The 19,222-nt window shown below is 38.2% G+C and overlaps 1 protein-coding gene across 2 annotated transcripts in view; it reads right to left on the reverse strand.

Annotated features, from left to right (window-relative positions):
• raver2 (ribonucleoprotein, PTB-binding 2) overlaps window positions 1-19,222 on the reverse strand; it is a 112,430-nt gene that overhangs the window by 54,740 nt on the left and 38,468 nt on the right. For both annotated transcript variants that reach the window (XM_055212596.2, XM_055212595.2), the window contains exon 3: window positions 6,250-6,722. In XM_055212596.2, coding sequence (XP_055068571.2) covers window positions 6,250-6,722 — 473 coding nt within the window. The remainder of the gene's footprint in view (window positions 1-6,249; window positions 6,723-19,222) is intronic.

The raw sequence follows: 19,222 nt of genomic DNA on the forward strand, positions 1-19,222 counted from the left end.
TAATTTACGAAGGTTGCCCGTTGGTTAAAACCCAAACTGCTGGGTTGTTTTAACCTATTGTTGGGTCATCTTTTGGGTAATTTATAAAGGAATCACTAGTCATTAATATTGCAGCAGCATTCAAACCCAGATCACTTAAAATGTCTGGGATCAATATTAACATTTTCATAATAAATGACTAAAAGTAAATTATTTAAAATCTACCTTCAAATACTAAAGTGCAGCCTCAACATTTTTGACAAAATGTTTTTGTTGCTGTTGTTGTTTGTTTGTTTTTGTTATGACAGCATTCAAAATCTACAGAAAGGGTCAGGTCATAGGTCAGATAAACAAACAATAGACAGACAAAAGAAAAACAAACAAACATTCAACAGATTATGCAGCAAGTCATTCAAATAAAACAATACCTCAGAAATATCTCCTCACTGCAAAAAGATCTAAAACTTTTTCCTTTTGACATCAAAATCAGCACACAACATTGATGCGGTTTCCCTTCAAAATTATGTTAGCCAATACAGTGGGCACTTCCTAATAGACAATGCACATAAACCGAGTGTGGAGGGAATATAGAAATGCATGACCCTTAAAAATCTTTATATTAAACCGACCCTTTTTTTAGGTAGCCCTGAAACACTTGATTGCCAGTTTCAGATGTGTTTGATTGGGGTTGATCTAAATGGTTGGACTAAATACACCCAAAACAGAAGCGTTTCATTGTACATATAGTATATTTCAAGCTTGTTTAGCCAGGATGACCATCACCATCACATTATACGTTTTTGACTTTTTTATTTGACTAAACATGTAAACCACAAAAAACTTGTCTAACTGTTCTAGGAGTATCATATATTATGCAAAATCAACCCTATCTAACAGCCACATTAAAATACCCCCCTCCCCAAAGATCTGTGTAACTCGCACGCTGACTTAATCTCCCACTTCTCATCCACCTAAATATATGCAGAAGCTTCCAGACTGTGTGTGTCCGGCTGTCAGTCTTTGCATTAAGCCCGAACCTGTCGAATGTGCCATAGTTGACCTGGGTCAGAACATGCCATTCACAACCACGCTGAGTCATCTAATAACATAACTACTGTCATTCTCAAGAGTGTCTCAAAGACACAAGACAAGTGACAGGAGGATGGGGGGGCAAGAAAGAGTTATGACGTGGGAGGCGACAAGAGAGAAAGAAAAGAAAGCTGCATATTTGAATACATCTAATAGAGCTGACATTTCCTAACATGCATAATATCTGACAAAGTGGCCACAAGCTGAAGTATTTTCACATTTTATATCACATGCAAACAGCTCTTCAAAAATAAGGTACTAAAGTTGTCACTGGGGCAGTACCTAAATAAAAGATGTATATTGGTACTTCAAAAGGTACACACTGGTACCTCAAAGGTACATATCTGTACCAAAATGGTACATATTAGGACCTTTTTAAAAGGTATGTTACCCGTGACAACATTTGTACCTTTTTTCTGAGAGTGTAGTAGGAAAGTTAAATGTGACCTGGTCAATGCACGAAATATGAACTATATTATAATTAAGTCAATGTGAACTGTCAATTTTCAACAGTATTATGTAAGTGATAATGTATAGGCAGCAGGTTGGTATCGCAGAAAAAATCCCCAACAGTGTGATCAGGACCCGACAGTCTTGTATTACATTGAAGGGGCTTATACATGATAACAACCGGCTACTTGTGCATTACTGATTTGAAATATTTTATTTGCTCATTTTTAACGAACGCAGACCTTCTGCGAGGAAAACCCGCTTTCACTTTCGGTTTTGAGATAAGACATGACAGTCACATGTCACGAATACACTATTTAGTTTAATCATTTGTAAATATAATGTCATATACACTCACCTAAAGGATTATTAGGAACACCTGTTCAATTTCTCATTAATGCAATGGTGTTATGGTGTGGGGGATGTTTTCTTAGCACACTTTAGGCCCTTTAGTGCCAATTGGGCATCGTTTAACTGCCACGGCCTACCTGAGCATTGTTTCTGACCATGTCCATCCCTTTATGATCCATCCACTGATGGCTACTTCCAGCAGGATAATGCACCATGTCACAAAGCTCCAATCATTTCAAATTGGTTTCTTAAACATGACAATGAGTTCACTGTACTAAAATGGCCCCCACAGTCACCAGATCTCAAACCAATAGAGCATCTTTGGGATGTGGTGGACCGGGAGCTTCGTGCCCTGGATGTGCATCCCACAAATATTTATCAACTGCAAGATGCTATCCTATTAATATGGGCCAACATTTCTAAAGAATGCTTTCAGCACCTTGTTGAATCACATACAATTAAGGCAGTTCTGAAGGTGAAAGGGGCTCAAACACAGTATTAGTATGGTGTTCCTAATAATCCTTTAGGTGAGTGTATGTTATTAAAAGACATATTTATATTACATTTTTGTGTTATATTAAACTGTACCTCTCGAAATGATTTGCAGCATCCGGATTTTCGTGTGTTATTAGTTTTGAGTGATTGTTATCTGGGAATAACAAACCTGCAAATGTTGCGACTGGCCAATCAGAATCAAGCATTCCAACGAGCCGTGTAATAAATATTTATAGTGTAGCGGTGCCGCTAAAATTCACAGAGCCTTTTTAATGGGCCCCAGAGAGGGTCTTAGTGCTCCCATTAGAATAAATTTAAATTTTGAGTGACAATCCCCTACTATGTACATTTTTGGATTATGTTATACTATTTTGATAAGACTTTAACAGTCCTTCCAGAAAAACGGCAAGTTTTTTGTGATTGTTGCGGGCAAAAATCATTGATCTTGCGGCACGTTTTCTTAAAAAATGCGATGGAATATGGGGGATATTTATGCCATGTTATGCAATGAAATTGCGGGAACTTGCCAAAATTGCGGGTACATGCAAAAACTGTGTGAACTTGCAAAAACCGTTGGCAGCTTCTTATTGATGTTCACGTCACGTAATTACATTACTTCATAACATTCCCATGACAACAGGGGACATGGCTGCGCATGTGTGAGTAAATGAAACATTTTTTAAAGGAACACCATGAAACTTTTTGGCCACTAGGGGGTGCTAGACACGTATTTTTCACTTCTAACGCCCCTAGAGCCCACAAGCGCCGCAGCACTGTCGCAAAGGAAAGGAACTGGCCAACCTTAAAACTAAACTAAAAACTAAACATTTAAAATGCTAAACGATCAACATTTTGAGACAACAGGGAGAAACGCAGTCATGTTACAACTTTCTGATGAGGAACTCGTCGTGGCAGAAGCCATTTCTCAATCTGAAGGTTGCAGCCTCCGGATGTCGTATTTCTAAGCTGTATACGTCATCAAGACTGTCTTATTTCACAATATTAACAATTACAAAGTTGACAATTATACTTAGTTAATCGTAAATTGTTGCAGTATGCTTATGACTTGCGAATGTAATACTCAGTTTACCTTAATAAACCAGGCTTAATGACGTATGCAGCCTGCATATTTGACCTCCGGAGGCTGCAGCCTTCCAATTCAGAAACGACCAGACGTATTTCCTTGCCTTTTTCCAAACAAATATTGTTGCATCGTCTCTCTCTCCCTCGCCACCAGGATTTTCCGCAATGGCGCTCGTTATTCCTCTTTTTTGTGTGAAAATCGCTCCAAATCCAAGTAAACTGATGCGTTTAGGTCTGCCGCTTTGTAATACGTCACACGAGTGACAGCGGAACGCAGCAAATGAGGAAGAGAGAAGAGAGAAACGCTCGGATCTGATTGGTGAATGAATAGGGTTTGGTTTTACACTGTGAGCAAGTTTGAGTGCTATAGCATCCTGGATTGTAATGTAAATATATCATAGACATAGTAAAAGAAAGGTAAATACGTGAACACAGCATCTGAATACAGGGAACTATATGCAATATAATCGCCGTAATTTATAAAGAACATCGCATTTATGTATGAATCAACAGTTTATATAAAAAATTGCCTTAAAGGGGAATCGAACCCGGGTCGCCCGTGTCATAGGTCCGTGACACTAACACAGTGCCACAGAATCACATAATAGAAGTTGCTCTCTACACTCCTTAAGTAGCCTCCAGCAAAATTCACATTAAAACAAATTGTGTGGAGGAAGTGACGTATGCCGTAAAGCAAATTGAATTTTGTAGGTTTTTTTTGTGCTCTGTTACTACCTGAAACCCTAAGTTTTAAAGTACGAGTAAAAGTGATACAGACCCCGTCAGGCTATGGTAGACATGTCATTCAACCTATTTAAAGTCGATGTACTATCACAAGGGTCTTGAAAATTTATTATGAAGGTTGAAAAATTACATGGTGTCACTTTAACTTTCTGCTAAGATATATATGACTTATATGAAATCATGCAAGCCCTGCATATTTTGCAAGCAGAAATCTGCAATTTATGCGGCAAAAGTGTGGCGTATTTAAAAAAATGCATCCTTAGCATAAATATGCGAACTTTGCCTGATTATGCATTAAATCATGCGATCACATAATCAAGTTTTTCTTTAAAGTTACTCTCTGTATTAACAGAATGACTGCACAAACCCTACGAGAACTTCTGCATTGAAAACACATCTCAATAAGAAGAACATTACCGAAAAGTCATTTTCAGATCATTAAAAACATCCTGAATATTAATGAGACATTTTCTGTCATTTTCTCTCTGCGTATTTTACATCTTATCTTCCGGCATCTTCTGCACACAAATGAGCTGAATCACTCGCTCGGTCGCTTGACTTATTTCTGTTCAGTACTGGAGGCGGCAATAGAAAACTCCAATATTGATTCTTGAAGCAAAGCATGAGTATTAAAAAGCCCTGAAAGCACAGTGATGTAATTCGAGGTCAAAGTCCTGAGAATGCATCTTCAACCCTCTTGCTGCAAAGCATCATGGGATTGAGAGGGTGTACTGTATCGATTTCTGCGTTGGCTGGTATCGGCTATAACTCCAGATCTAAAGTCAGTGTTGCCCTTTAGCTTAAATGGTTTTGATTAGAATGAAGGTTGAGGAAACCATATCCTGCATCAGCACTTAAAGGCAGTTTTCCCAGGCAGTATTGATTTCTAAAGAAGGTTTGCATGGTGAAAAGCTCTCTCTTATTAACACAATGGAGAGAGGAATGAGGGCCGGGTAGGATTTTAGCACAAGTCATTGCCGCCATGTCTGGAAACTCGACCTCTATAGCCAAATCAGACCATCAGCAATTTTCAGATGACTGGAAGTGGTATAGCTAACACACAAGCAACCATTTTAAAGGGACCACTTTATTTGAAAATATGCTAATTTTCTAGCTCCCCCAGAGTTAAACATTTGATTCTTACCGTTTTTTAATCCATTCAGCTGAGCTCTGGATCTGGCGCTAGCACTTTTAGCATAGCTTAGCACAATCAATTGAATCTGATTAGACCATTAGCATCGCGCTAAAAAAATAACCAAAGAGTTTCGATATTTGATATTACGCACAGCCCAAAAATAGTCCCCTGCTATTGAAAGTAACCAAGGGGACTATTTTCGGGCAGTGCATAATATCACAACGCCTGCTGCAGCCATGTTACATCAGCAAAGTCCTTGATTATTACGCCAGTTTGAGAGTATAGTTCCTAGTCATATCGGCCTAGAAAATCACAACTTTTAATTTTCCATCGGTCTTAGTACACGATGCAACTAGAGAAGTGTCAAGTTTTAAATAGGAAAAATATCGAAACTCTTTGGTTATTTTTTTAACGAGATGCTAATGGTCTAATCAGATTCAATGGATTATGCTAAGCTATGCTAAAAGTGCTAGCGCCAGACCCGGAGATCAGCTGAATGGATTCCAAAACGGTAAGAATCAAATGTTTAACTCTAGAGAAGCTGGAAAATGAGCCTATTTTCAAAAAAATTTGGAATGTCCCTTTAAAACAACAAAATGCAAGCAGAAGAAAATTTGAAGTGGTAACAAAAACATCACAGAAAGTGGGTGGGCAGGATAATTGTAAAGTAAAAAAAATCCTCAGTAATAATTGCACAATGCACCCACCATGGCCATATGCTATATGTTCACATCATCAGGCTCAAAGTCACTATTAAACACATTTCTTATTATTTGTAATTAAATTAAACATTTATCTCTTACCACAATAACATTTATACAAAGAAAAATGATTACCCAACCACAAATGTTTGTAAATTCATATTACTGAAGCCATATCAGGTTTTTTCCCCTAACCCCCTTTTCCTTCTCTCTACATCTCACCTGGCAGAAGACAGGTCTGTAGTGCTCTGAAAAAATCTGCGCCAGCTCCTCTGTATCTTCAAAGTCTAGCGGCAGGCGATCCACGCACAGGCACTTGGAGTGAAGGTGGTCAGTAGAGGTCAGCTGGTTGACGTCGGCCCATTGCACCATAAGTGCCCGGTCGCCCAACGGTTTGCCCAGGAGTTCTGACCGTGCCCTGGAGGCTGAGTCCTTCTTCATGTACTCCACAAAGCCGTAGCCTTTGGAGTGTCCCGTTAGGTCGCTGTACACCAGGAAACATCGCTCGATGTTGCCATAAGCCCGCACCAGCTCTTGAAACTGGGTGGCGGTGACTGTGTATGGCAGGTTGGTGACACACAGGAGAGAGTCCGTGGGCTGTAGCTGGACGGTGATGTCACGGCCGCGGACTGCTGACTGGTGCAGATTTCGGATGGCATCCTGTGCCTGGTCACCGTTTAGAAGAGTTACGAAGGCTAGTAGGACACACACGTACACACATAAACACACAGACAAAACATTAAAAAACATGGAAAAGGGTAATCAAACTGTTTTGATGAGTCACACTGAGTATAACAAACATGAAGGGAATAATTTATTAAGCATAACTGTTATCATATTGGCCAGAGAAAAGGATCTGGGCAATGTTGAGAAACTGGCAAGAGGTTTGCTCATAAAGAAACCACTTTAAAGTCCCCGCAAACCGGAAGTCATGTCATGGCAACATGAAGTTGGTTCAACTCTTTAAAATTAGGGATTTACAACATTCACGACGAGAAATGTCAGCAATCTGGACTAAAGCAGATATCAGGTAAGATAGCTCGTCACTTACTGCTTGAAACGGAGATCATTCAGCAGCATAAAAGAATATCGCGTCACGTGCTCATTTGAGCTATAATAAGCGAAAATACCCGTGCGTCATCCCAACAAGATATATCGTTCAGCTCCTCAAAATGCAGGTTTTAAATGCATATAAACAATCACGATGAGAAATGTCTGAAAACTGTATTAAAGCAGAAATCAGGGAACTCATCAAATATCCACTCTGAAGCTGAGATCATTCACCAGCATTAGAACGGCGCGTCACGCGCTCCTTTATAATCTTATCATAAACAAAAATGCACGCGAGTGGTTCTTGGAGGGAGAAATAATATATAATATGCAAACTTCAGACGCTGCGTAGAAGAGAGGACGGGACTTTCAATAGGTCACGTGTCTTTCCGAGACCATCACATGCCGGGTAAACTTGGCAGTGTGAATAAAAAAAAAAATATAACTATTCCGGAAAAATCCAGGATGCCTATCCCGTGTATTTTACGAAATTTCTGTGTGAAAAGGGCTCAAGTGAAACAGAATAAAGTGGTTCCCCTATGAGTACAATCCAGTGAACAACATTTAGTTCTACATAGCACCATTTTTTTTTGAGTACACAGTCTATAATCCTTTAAAACTACAGCAATCTATTAAAGGAAAACATCACAGTTTTTCAATATTTTACTATGTTCTTACCTCAAATTAGACAAAGTATTACATACCTATCTTAATTCAACGCGTGCACTTGATCTTTGTGCGGCGCATCGTGAATGTGTTGGCATTTGGCCTGGCCCCATTCGTTCCTTGGGATCCAATCAGGGATGAATTTAGAAACCACCAAACACTTCCATGTTTTCCCTATTTAAAGACTGTTACATGAGTAGTTACACGAGTAAGTATGGTGTCACAAATTAAAACATGGCGATTCTTTAAGCGGATAAAAATGAGAACTATATTTTCAGGTGGAAGAGCACTTAGTTTGCAGCACATCGACCTCAGCAAACTAAGTGCTCTTCCGCCTGAAAATATAGTTCTCATTTTTTATCCACTTAAAAAATGGCACGTTTTATTTTGTGCGCCCATACTTACTCGTGTAACTACTCATGTAACAATCTTTAAATAGGGAAAACATGTAAGTGTTTGGTGGCTTCTAAATTCATCCCTGTTTGGATCCTAAAGAATGAATTGGGCTAGGCTAAATGCTAACACATTCACGATGCGCTGTACAAAGATTAAGTGCAAGAATTGAAAAAAGATAGGTATGTATTAATTCATCCAAGTTGAGGTAAGAACATAGTAAAATATTGAAAAATTGTGCTGTTTTCTTTTAATAGACATAACAAATAAGTACTGTTTATAATGTCAAAGGTTATTCTGTATCTTCAGTGCATCCCATCTCCACCCCCCCATGTTATCTTCTCTCTTTACGTAAATCGAGTAGGCCTACAGTATACTGTACAGTCGCAAAGATTGAAAGCTTGAACAAAGAAAAGCTAACACAATAATCTTAGAAATCACCACTTTACTGGTGACAGGTCTTAGACGGCCATTTTTTAAAACACAAGAACCTGATTATAGCCTTTGTCTAAATCTGTGACAGTTATTAGCTTTCTCTTTGCTACGTCGAGGGTGGGGGTGTGTGGTAGGGGGCTTTATTGTAGCAGCATAAAGCCTATAATTCTTCTGGCATGAGACATTTAAAATTACTCATTAACGTACAGCGCAGCCATTAATAAGTGCTCCAGAGGTATTGGCTTAAAAATGACTACACTGTAGCATGGCATTGTTTATCTGTCTTTTGCCAGCGACATTGCAAATGCGACTGTGACAGATCTATGTGACTTCTTTATGTCCACTGTGGTCAGTATCAGATCAGATCAGATCAGTATCAGTTTAATTCAAACGTTTATCATTGGCTTCTGTTAACATCACAAGACAAAGGCACACAGATTACTGCAATTATAAAGTTAAAATCACAGCGTTGAGTGTTTTCATCCCATGAGCATTGTCTGGGCTGTTTCCCCTTTCTCATTACACTTATTAGACTTTTCATTAAACTGAAATGATAATATGCTGGGAGGAGCAATACGCACTCAAATACGGAGTGTGACGTGAGCCCTACTAACGTCTAGCTGGGTTTCCATCACTCTGAATGTATGCGCATTTTAAAGTATAGCATCAGAAACATAAAAAATTCCTGAATTTCGCAAAAAAAGTTTGAGGTGGTTTTTGACTTATGCTAAACAGAGTAAATGGAAACGCATTTGCAGAATAAAATCTGACGTAGTGAACATTAAACCCATGTGATTGAAAGTCTAGCTTTTTCCCGCTGAATTTGTCTGTCCCATTTATGGGGGTTGACATCATCATAATGCCCTTGCTAGTGCCTGCATCAAAAATTCTGCATTTATTCTTCTGTGAACACCATTTAGTTTGGCAATTACAAGCTGCACTGCTAGTCAATTTATAACTTACCCAATTAAAACTAAATGCAGTCCATTTTTTAAGGTGCTTTGTTACTAGGTTACCAATACCACCGTCATTCACTCATAACAGCTTAATGAAAACGCGCATAATTTGCATGTATTTCTTTTTCTCAAATTTTGAAGAGATTTGTTCACGTTTGCTAGTGTGAGTTCATTTAGCCAGGATGTAAAAAATAATTTGCATTGAAAGCATCTTGTGTACTGATACAGTTGGCATTATTAGGTTAATGCTTTATGTCGTTAAGCAATCTGGCAACATCTAATTTGCATACTATAGAGGCTCTTTATACCTGATATTATGATGCGATTGGGTTGATTGGATCACAAGTGGACGACGCTAAAGATGTTTTGAGCTCATCCGGTTTCGAACACATTCAGAATCAGAGGTAGTCGAAAACGCATTCGACTGGATTGTTTTTGTGGTGTAGACCCGCATGTGGTCGAATGTGTTCGCTTGCTCTCCGCCTATTGATCTAATGTGTGATGTATCGAGCACAATGTTTTAACATACACTCTAAAAAAACAAACGGTGCTATATAGCACCAAAACAATTGCTTTGGATCGTAACGATAGAAGAACCATTTTAGTGCCATATACCACCGGTGAAGAACCAGTGAAGCACCAGTGAAGCACCAGTGAAGCACCAGTGTAGAACCATATAGGGGCCATATAGCACCACATATGGTTCTACATAGCACTATATGGTTCTACACAGGTGCTTCACTGGTGCTTCACTGGTTCTTCACCGGTGCTATATGGCACTAAAAATGGTTCTTCTATCGTTACGATCCAAAGCAACTGTTTTGGTGCTATATAGCACCGTTTGTTTTTTAGAGTGTAGGACATGACTTAGTGTACAGTGCTGTCTGTAGTCTTTCATTTTATTAAAAAGGAAGCGGATGCTCTGTTTCTTTTTGCGAGCATGTGAAAGCTGCGCAAGCTTATTTAAAAAAAAATTGCTCTAAAAATTTCAGAGAAAGATCGTACACATACATTTATAAAAATCTGTGCAGCATGTTTACTAACAACACAAGCAGCGAATTCCGACATTATATTAGTTTGCATCAATTTAAACCAGTCATTTCCAGTCATTTGCCCACAAACGGTAATCAGGACACGAAGAGACAGATTAAAATACCAGGTGTAAACGTAAATGTGTCTCTCTCGTCCACTTGTGATCGGATCGACCAAAACACATCTTAATACCAGGTATAAACAGATTCTAAGGGGCTGTTTGTTTACACTTGGTATTAAGATGCGTTTTTGTCGATCGGATCAGAAGTGGACGACGCTAAAGACAGGTGTAAACAGTGTTCAAAACATTTTGAGCTCGTCCACTTTCGGCCACATTCAGAGGTAGTCGAAAACACTTTCGAACTTTTGTGGTGTAAACGTGCATGTGGTCGCACGTGTTTGAAAAGCCACAAGAGACCGCCTAATCTCCGCCTATTGGTCTAATGCACTGATCTATATAAATGACTGGATTGTACATAGAACGCTTAACGTAACAATGTGAGGTGAAGCCAGCACAGAGTTCGGGCGGCCATCTTGGTAAGCCCAACTGGCAGAGGGCGTCATTGACTTGCATTCAAAATCATGATCTAAATTCACCCAGTTTTTATTTAGATTTCAGAATGAGCATGTTTGTCATTAATACTAAATATGCTGCGGTCTGTCCGTTAATCTGATACTGTAATAAAGATGAATGTATGTAACAGTAACTTACTGTTTAAAAAGCAAAATGTACAAAATGTAGTAAATAACTATATACATGATTAGGACATTTGCATTGTAACAATGTACAGGGAGACTTCATATATAAAAACAAAGACTAGTAAAGAGATGTTTTATCATTAAAATCTGATAACGTCCATTGATTTAATAGAATGTTCGGGTATACCATCATGGCGGCGCGGTGGCTTCACAATTATAATGTAATGCGCAATCCAGTCATTTATATAGATCAGTGGTCTAATGTGATGTACTGAGCACAATGTTTTACATCTTTTCTGCCTTCTAGTGCTAATACACATTGTACAGCACTATCTTTAGGCTTTCATAGATAAAACCAAAGTGGCTGCTATCCGCATCTTTTATTAGTTTCATTTTGCGAGCGTGTGAAAGTTGTGCAAGCCTATTTCATCAATTGCGCTGAACTATCAGAGAAAGCTCTTACATATACATGTACAAAACACTGAGCAGCATGTTTACATTAGGGCTGGAACGACCCGTCGACGTAGTCGATTACGTCGATTACGTAATTACGTCGATTTGCCGGAAAAGCGTTGATGCGTCGCATTGTTTACGTTTTCAAATGAAGGCGGCTTCAGCTCCGACCGGATAATACAAGTGTTATACCAAACAGCCAGAACGTGATCAAAAGTGTGGGAATAATTTAAGCAGAGACCAAATAAAACACATACTGTGTAAAACTGAAATGGCATACCACAGCAGCGCAACATCTGTGCATGATCATCTTAAAAGAAAACAACCTGGAGCTCTCCGACCTCAAAATGACGCGACGGCAGCGTAAGTATTTGAATTTTTACAGTAAGTTTTTATACAACAATAGAATCAATGCAGGCATATATTGTGCTTAATACAGCTGTGTTTACATCTTAGTTTAATACGAGCTGCGAGACGCCTGACAGACACGACATTGCATCGCATCTGGGCAGTATGTTGAATCAGTAAATAAAGAGCGGGACATGTTTAACTTTTTATATTAAGAAGTTATGAAATAATAAGTTACTGTTACACTGAGATAGGCATGTGCCCGCGTGCACTGAAAGCCAGCTGGCAGCGCGGAGTTCCCATAGCTTATTTTTTGCTATGTGCGCAGATATTATAAAAGCTCGTCTCGTTAGGTATTCCTGACATGCGTTTATTTAAAGTATCAGCAGCGTAAACGCCGTTTATAAAATATTAGAAGATCATACTAACTAAATTTGTATTTACCCGAGAGTTAAATGTTAAAGTTGATGCTAAATGAGAATGCAGTAACGTTACTACTGATAGTAATAATATTAACAGTAATAATATAATGGTTACATTTTATAATAAGGGTTCATGAATCACAATGAACTTATTTTTACTTCAGTCTGAACTAATGCTGAGTAAATGCATGTACTAATCATAAACTAATGAAGAGTCATCATTAAGTACAACATGACATGTTTTTTAGTTAATGTATTAATAAACAATGATTTCATGTGAGTCATTTTGTAGTTAATGATGACTCTTCATTAGTTTATGATTAGCACTAGGGCTGGAACAATAAAGAGCGGGACATGTTTTTATATTAATAAGGAGTTATTATTCAGTTTGATTTATTTTTATTTTACTTCTTTAATATTAATATATTTTATTTGTTTAAGGTGAATAATGCCCCTTTTGCACTGTTTATGTTAGGCTGAATTAATGTTGGACTTGTTTTTATGTGATTTGTTATATTTTCCTTGGCACTGGCACTGTTTGTGTATTTGTTTAATTGAGAAAATGCTTCAATAAAATGTTGCCATTAATAGCAGATGTTACATTTATTATTTGTAAAAAAAATCTTTAGACTATTCGATTAATCTGAAAAATAATCGATAGATTAATCGGTTGAAAAAATAGTCGAAATTTGCAGCTCTAGTTTACATACAACACAAGCAGCGAACTCTAACATTATATTAGTTTGCGTCAGTATAAACCAGTCATTTCTCCCGCTCGCATTTAAACGAAAGCAGAGGGACTCACCCACAGACCACCCCATCAGTAATCAGGACAGAAGTGGTCGAAAGTGGAAAAAAGAGATGGATTTAAATAGCAGGTGTAAACGTTTATGTGTCTCTCTTGTCCACTTGGGATCCAATCAACGAAAACACATCTTAATACCAGGTGTAAACAGTCTCTTAGAGTAGTACACACTTTTTTGTGGTACTACCTCACGGAATTGCATCTTGATAGCAATCTTTGTAGGTAAATGGGTGAAATTCAATAAAATGATTTAGTGTGCTTTATTTGCATGCAATGTCAGCATAGTTTGAACAACCAGTAGGCTACACTATACATATCTGCAGATCACATAACAGTGCAAACATGTGCAAAAAATATACTGCGCAATAAACATGCTACATTAAAAATATTCAGGTTAAACTTCATATTCCTACATTAAAACACAGCAAGTCACAGAACACACAAGTCAATACTATAGAGAACTTCTTTTAATGCAAGAGATTAAGGGCAATATTATCCCAAAACGATGAACAGATGCACATTGTAAATTAGTTCTGAAAGGCTTACTATGCTAATACAAAATATTACAAGCAACATATGCAACTAACCATATAATCCTTCAAACTTTATGGTATTTTGGCACAAACTTACTTGGTAGAAGCTAGCCAGATTAGACAGATGGACATGTTGTGTGATGCCCACATCCTCAAAAACCATGAACACAGCTATACAAATCGAAAGCACTTCATATTTTCCTAAATATGGGTTAATTTGCGTCAGGATTAACAAATTAGGTCACCGTCCGAAAAATCTACGTCTTTAACTCTTTCCCTACCAATGAAGAGTATTTCCGGCAATACCGCTATTATCCGCAACTTATACAACCCGGAACGACTCACGTGGAAGAGTAAGAACTCTTATGTATGTTTTGAGCATCGCTTTGAATCTAATCTATCAAAAGTCCTTCACAAAAATGGAATAATCACAGCTTTTTGCTCAAAATTACCCATATTTGAGAGGTGATGAGAAAAGAACTAATCAAGGTAGGATGAAATGTTATTTTTTGTTTGTTTGTTTGAAAGCAGAGGGTTGATATACACTCACCTAAAGGATTATTAGGAACACCATACTAATTCTGTGTTTGACCCCCTTTCGCCTTCAGAACTGCCTTAATTCTACGTGGCATTAATTCAACAAGGTGTTGAAAGCATTCTTTAGAAATGTTGATAGGATAGCATTTTGCAGTTGATGGAGATTTGTGGGATGCACATCCAGGGCACGAAGCTCCCATTCCACCACATCCCAAAGATGCTCTATTGGGTTGAGATCTGGTGACTGTGGGGGCCATTTTTAGTACAGTGTACTCATTGTCATGTTCAAGAAACCAATTTGAAATGATTTGAGCTTTGTGACATGGTGCATTATCCTGCTAGAAGTAGCCATCAGAGGATGGGTACATGGTGGTCATAAAGGGATGGACATGGTCAGAAACAATGCTCAGGTAGGCCGTGGCATTTAAACGATCCCCAATTGGCACTATGAGGCCTAAAGTGTGCCAAGAAAACATCCCCCACACCATTACACCATTCCATTAATGAGAAATTGAACAGGTGTTCCTAATAATCCTTTAGGTGAGTGTATTTCTGTGTTTATATATTTAAAGAAGAACATATTCTGGAAGCCATTAAACTTTTGTGAAAATCGTGAAAAATGCTGGCACTGGCTGGCAACTTTTATAAAAAAACGCTGGCAGGGACAGAGTCAAACATAAGCAGTTGAGAAGCACTGCTATACAGTACAGTAATATTCAAACTGGGATTAAACCACTGTGACACAAACACGTGCAATTGCTGTGGTTTTCATTTACAACTGGGTCTGTGGCAAAAAGTAGACAACCCAGATCTGCCCTAAAACTGTGCTCATTATGGCTTGTTAGGCTCCGATCGGGCTGGGTGTCATTACCAGATGGCTGTAATATCTTAGCAGACACCAAGGCCATCAGCGACAGGCCAAGTTTGGGTCCTTCAGGCTGTGCATTGACAGAGTGTCCAACCCCCACTGGCTGTCTTCAGTGGCAGAACATAAACAAGGCTTCTCCTGCTGCTTTACAGCATGTCAATTATCAAGCAGACAGGCAGACACACATATACAGACATATCACAAACACACAGACAGACACTGTGATCTGCTCTATGACGTGTCAACTGGAGGGTCAGAGCTAGTCGTGATTATTTGAATTCTAAGGTCATATGATGTAACGTTATAAAGAGCCAAGGAGACACACATACGCTTTGGTTTCCACCTGCTATCTCTCAGCATGTCAGTAAGCACTGACAACGCTCAGCAGAGCTCACAGCTGCTACAGATCTGGAATATATGTAATGAGGAACATGCAAAAGAACAAACGAAAAAGCATCTTTCATCTTCAGGCTCTTGGGAACACAGACAGTCAGCTGTCACCATCTCAAACCCAGAGAGGATGATCAGAAACCTGTATAAAGGGTCTGGTATCATCTTTTAGCAACTTTTAGGTGATTTGGGTTCAGCTCACTTGAAGATGGCCTACTGTGGTTCATAAGAATAATATTTGCCCTAAGCAGAAAAGGCTGTATGTTTGAGTGACTGTCAGTTTTTTCCATTTATTAAAGGAACAGTATGTAGGATTGTGGCCAAAACTGGTATTGCAATCACAAAACTTGTGGCTAAAACTGGTACTGCAATCTCACAGCTGGTGGCCAATTCACAAAATGACAACATAAACATCAGTTGAGGGCTGCAACTCCATGATGAATGAAAATATCCCGGCCAGACCACTGTTGTCAGTGATATAAGTATTTGAAATGAAAATGATTTCTTAATGTCTAGTGACATATCAGGGCCATTTTATGATTAATTTAGTGCTGGGCAAAGATTAATCGCGATTAATCGCATACAAAATAAAAGTGATTTTTGGCATAATATATGAGTATGTGCTGTGTGTAATTATTATGTATAAATAAATACACACACATTCATGTATGTATTTAAGAAACATTTACATGTTTATATATATTTATTTATATTTTTATATATTCTATATTAAAAAAAATAAAAAATAATAATATTTTAGTAAAACAATTCTGAAATGAATATATGAATGTGTGTGTGGTTAAATATACACAATAATTAGACACAGTACACGCACATATATTATGCAAAAAAATCACTTTTATTTTGTATGCGATTAATCGCGATTAATCTTTGCCCAGCACTAGATTAATTGATATAAATTTCTTACATACTGTTCCTTTAACTCCTTAAACCCTGTGTACCCGCCAGTGTTTCAAAGCTGCACCATCAAATTAAAAAAAAAAGTTGTGGAGTATCAGGTTTTTTTTGTAAAAATGTAGCCTTTTTGGAGATGCCTTTCATTCTTTTATGGGGAAAAGATTTGTGAAACTAACTGAAGTCAATTAGACAGACAGAAGCCTCCCGGTTTTCATTAAAAAAATCTAAAAATGGTTTGGTTGGGTTAGTGCTAATGTGAGTGCACCCTTAAAGAGCCCATATTGTCAGATTCACGTTTTTACATTTCCTTTGGTGTGCAAGTGTGTACTAGTACATGTTACTGATATGCAAAAGGTACAAACCCCAAAGTAAACGATGGCACAAGTTATTTTCTTGGACTACAACAAACACACGGATTGTAGGCAACAGTTTACTTCTTTGAATTGGTGATGTAGTAAAGACCGACATTATCATAAATCCTCCCGCTTTGACACACAGCCTGTAAGTTAACTCCTGTTAGCAACCGAATCTTTCAAAGATGGTAAGGAGCATCACATTTCCTGTTGACGTCAAAGGTATTCAGGCCAATCACAACGTACAGATTAGCTGGCCAATCAGGGCTTTTCAAATCCATGCATTTCAGGAAGAGAGTGAAATCTGGAGCTACAAAAATGTACGGTATGTGGAAAATAATGATTTTTTTTAACCATAAACCACACGAACATATTGTATTATACCAAATACACAAAATAACGTTAAATGAAATAGGTGCAGATTAAAGGAACAGTTAAATGTTTTATACCCATAACATTTAACTGGTACGAAATTGGCCTTTAAAGGGACACAATAGGTACTCAGGGTATGATATTGTACCCCAAAAGGTACAACACTTCAATATGTTGTATACACATAAAGGTACAAAAACGAACCTTTTTAGAGTACCAACCTAGTGACAGAAAATCGACAGTTTTTCAACCTTTTTTTCTGACATATAAAAGCATTAAAATTTAACTTCAGTCATTGATTTCACATTGATTTTAATCTTTGACATGGCCTTACTAAGTCAATATTAAAGATATCAAGGTTATATTTTCACAGAATGTTCTTTACATAATATAGGATGATTTATAGAAAACAGTCACAAAAGATAAACAGTAAATCACAAAAAATAGCTGGGTTTTCACAAACCCGTAACATTTCAGTACAGTACCCATTAAGTAAATAGACATGCAGTACTGATTTAAAGGAAACATGGCATGAAAATCTGACTTTTTGCATGTTTAAGTGCTATAAATGGGTCCCCATTGCTTCTGTCAACCTAGAAAATATGAAAAAGATCAACCCAGTAACTTAGTTTTAGTAAACCATTCTTTGCAAGCATGTGAAAAAATAGGTCATTGACATTTGGCTCCCCTTGTAATATCATAATGGATAATACCACCCCTTAATCTGCACTATCCAACCACGCTGCTGCCATTTGGTGCAGGGATCGGCTCGTCTGCATTTTGAAGGACACACCCAAAAATGCCACTTTTTTGCTCACACCTACAAAGTGGCAATTTTTACATGCTATGATAAATTATCTATATGGTATTTTGAGATAGAACTTCACATATGTACTCTGGGGACACCAAAGCCTTATATGACATTTTAAAAAAGTCTTGTGAAACATCCCCTTTAAGTTAATAAGATTTGATAAGGTAAGAAAAAAGGCACCATGGTGCAACGAGAGACACTGAACTGGAAAAGAAAAAGGTGTGACAATCAAGCCCTTTTCACACAGACATTCCGTAAAATACACGGGAAAGGCATCCGGGATTTTTCCGGGATCCTTACAATTTTTGTTCATTCACACTGCCACGATTACCCGGCATCTGATGGTCCCGGAAAGACACGTGACCTGTTAAAAGTCCCACCCTCTCTTCTACGCAGCGTCTGAAGTTTGCATATTATATATTATTTTTCTCTCCAAGAACCACTCGCGTGCATTTTTGTTTATGATGAGATTATAAAGGAGCGCGTGACGCGCCGTTCTAATGCTGGTGAATGATCTCAGCTTCAGAGTGGATATTTGACGAGCTCCCTGATCTCTGCTTTAATACAGTTTTCAGACATTTCTCATCGTTTATATGCATTTAAAACCCGCATTTTGAGGAGCTGAACGATATATCTTGTTGGGATGACGCGCGGGTATTTTCGTTTATTATAGCTCAAATGAGCACGTGACGTGATATTCTTTTATGCTGCTGAGTGATCTCCGTTTCAACGCAGTAAGTGACGAGCTAACTTACCTGATATCTGCTTCAGTCCAGTTTGCTGACATTTCTCGTCGTAAATGTTGTAAATCCTTAATTTTAAAGAGTTGAACCAACTTCATGTTGCCATGACACGCGCGTCCACACTACGGCACGTGCGTCATTGTTTATGCGTCTCATTTATCATTTCCTGATAACTGCGTCAACATAGTTTGCAACATTTCTCGTGGTGAATGTTTATAGGCATGTTATCTCTCGTTTTAAGGAGCTGAACCATAACTTTTGTTGTGATGATGCGCGCATCCTCACTACGACACGCCCATTACGGCATTCTTTCGGCTTCTTGTTCACACAGAGGGTTATCCGTGTATCTGACTAGGTCCTCTTTCCGGCAACGACCCCAGAAGATTAACGGGACCAGTTTGTGTTCACACA

This window comes from Misgurnus anguillicaudatus, chromosome 8, assembly GCF_027580225.2.
Source record: "Misgurnus anguillicaudatus chromosome 8, ASM2758022v2, whole genome shotgun sequence".
Classification (NCBI taxonomy): Eukaryota; Metazoa; Chordata; class Actinopteri; order Cypriniformes; family Cobitidae; genus Misgurnus; species Misgurnus anguillicaudatus.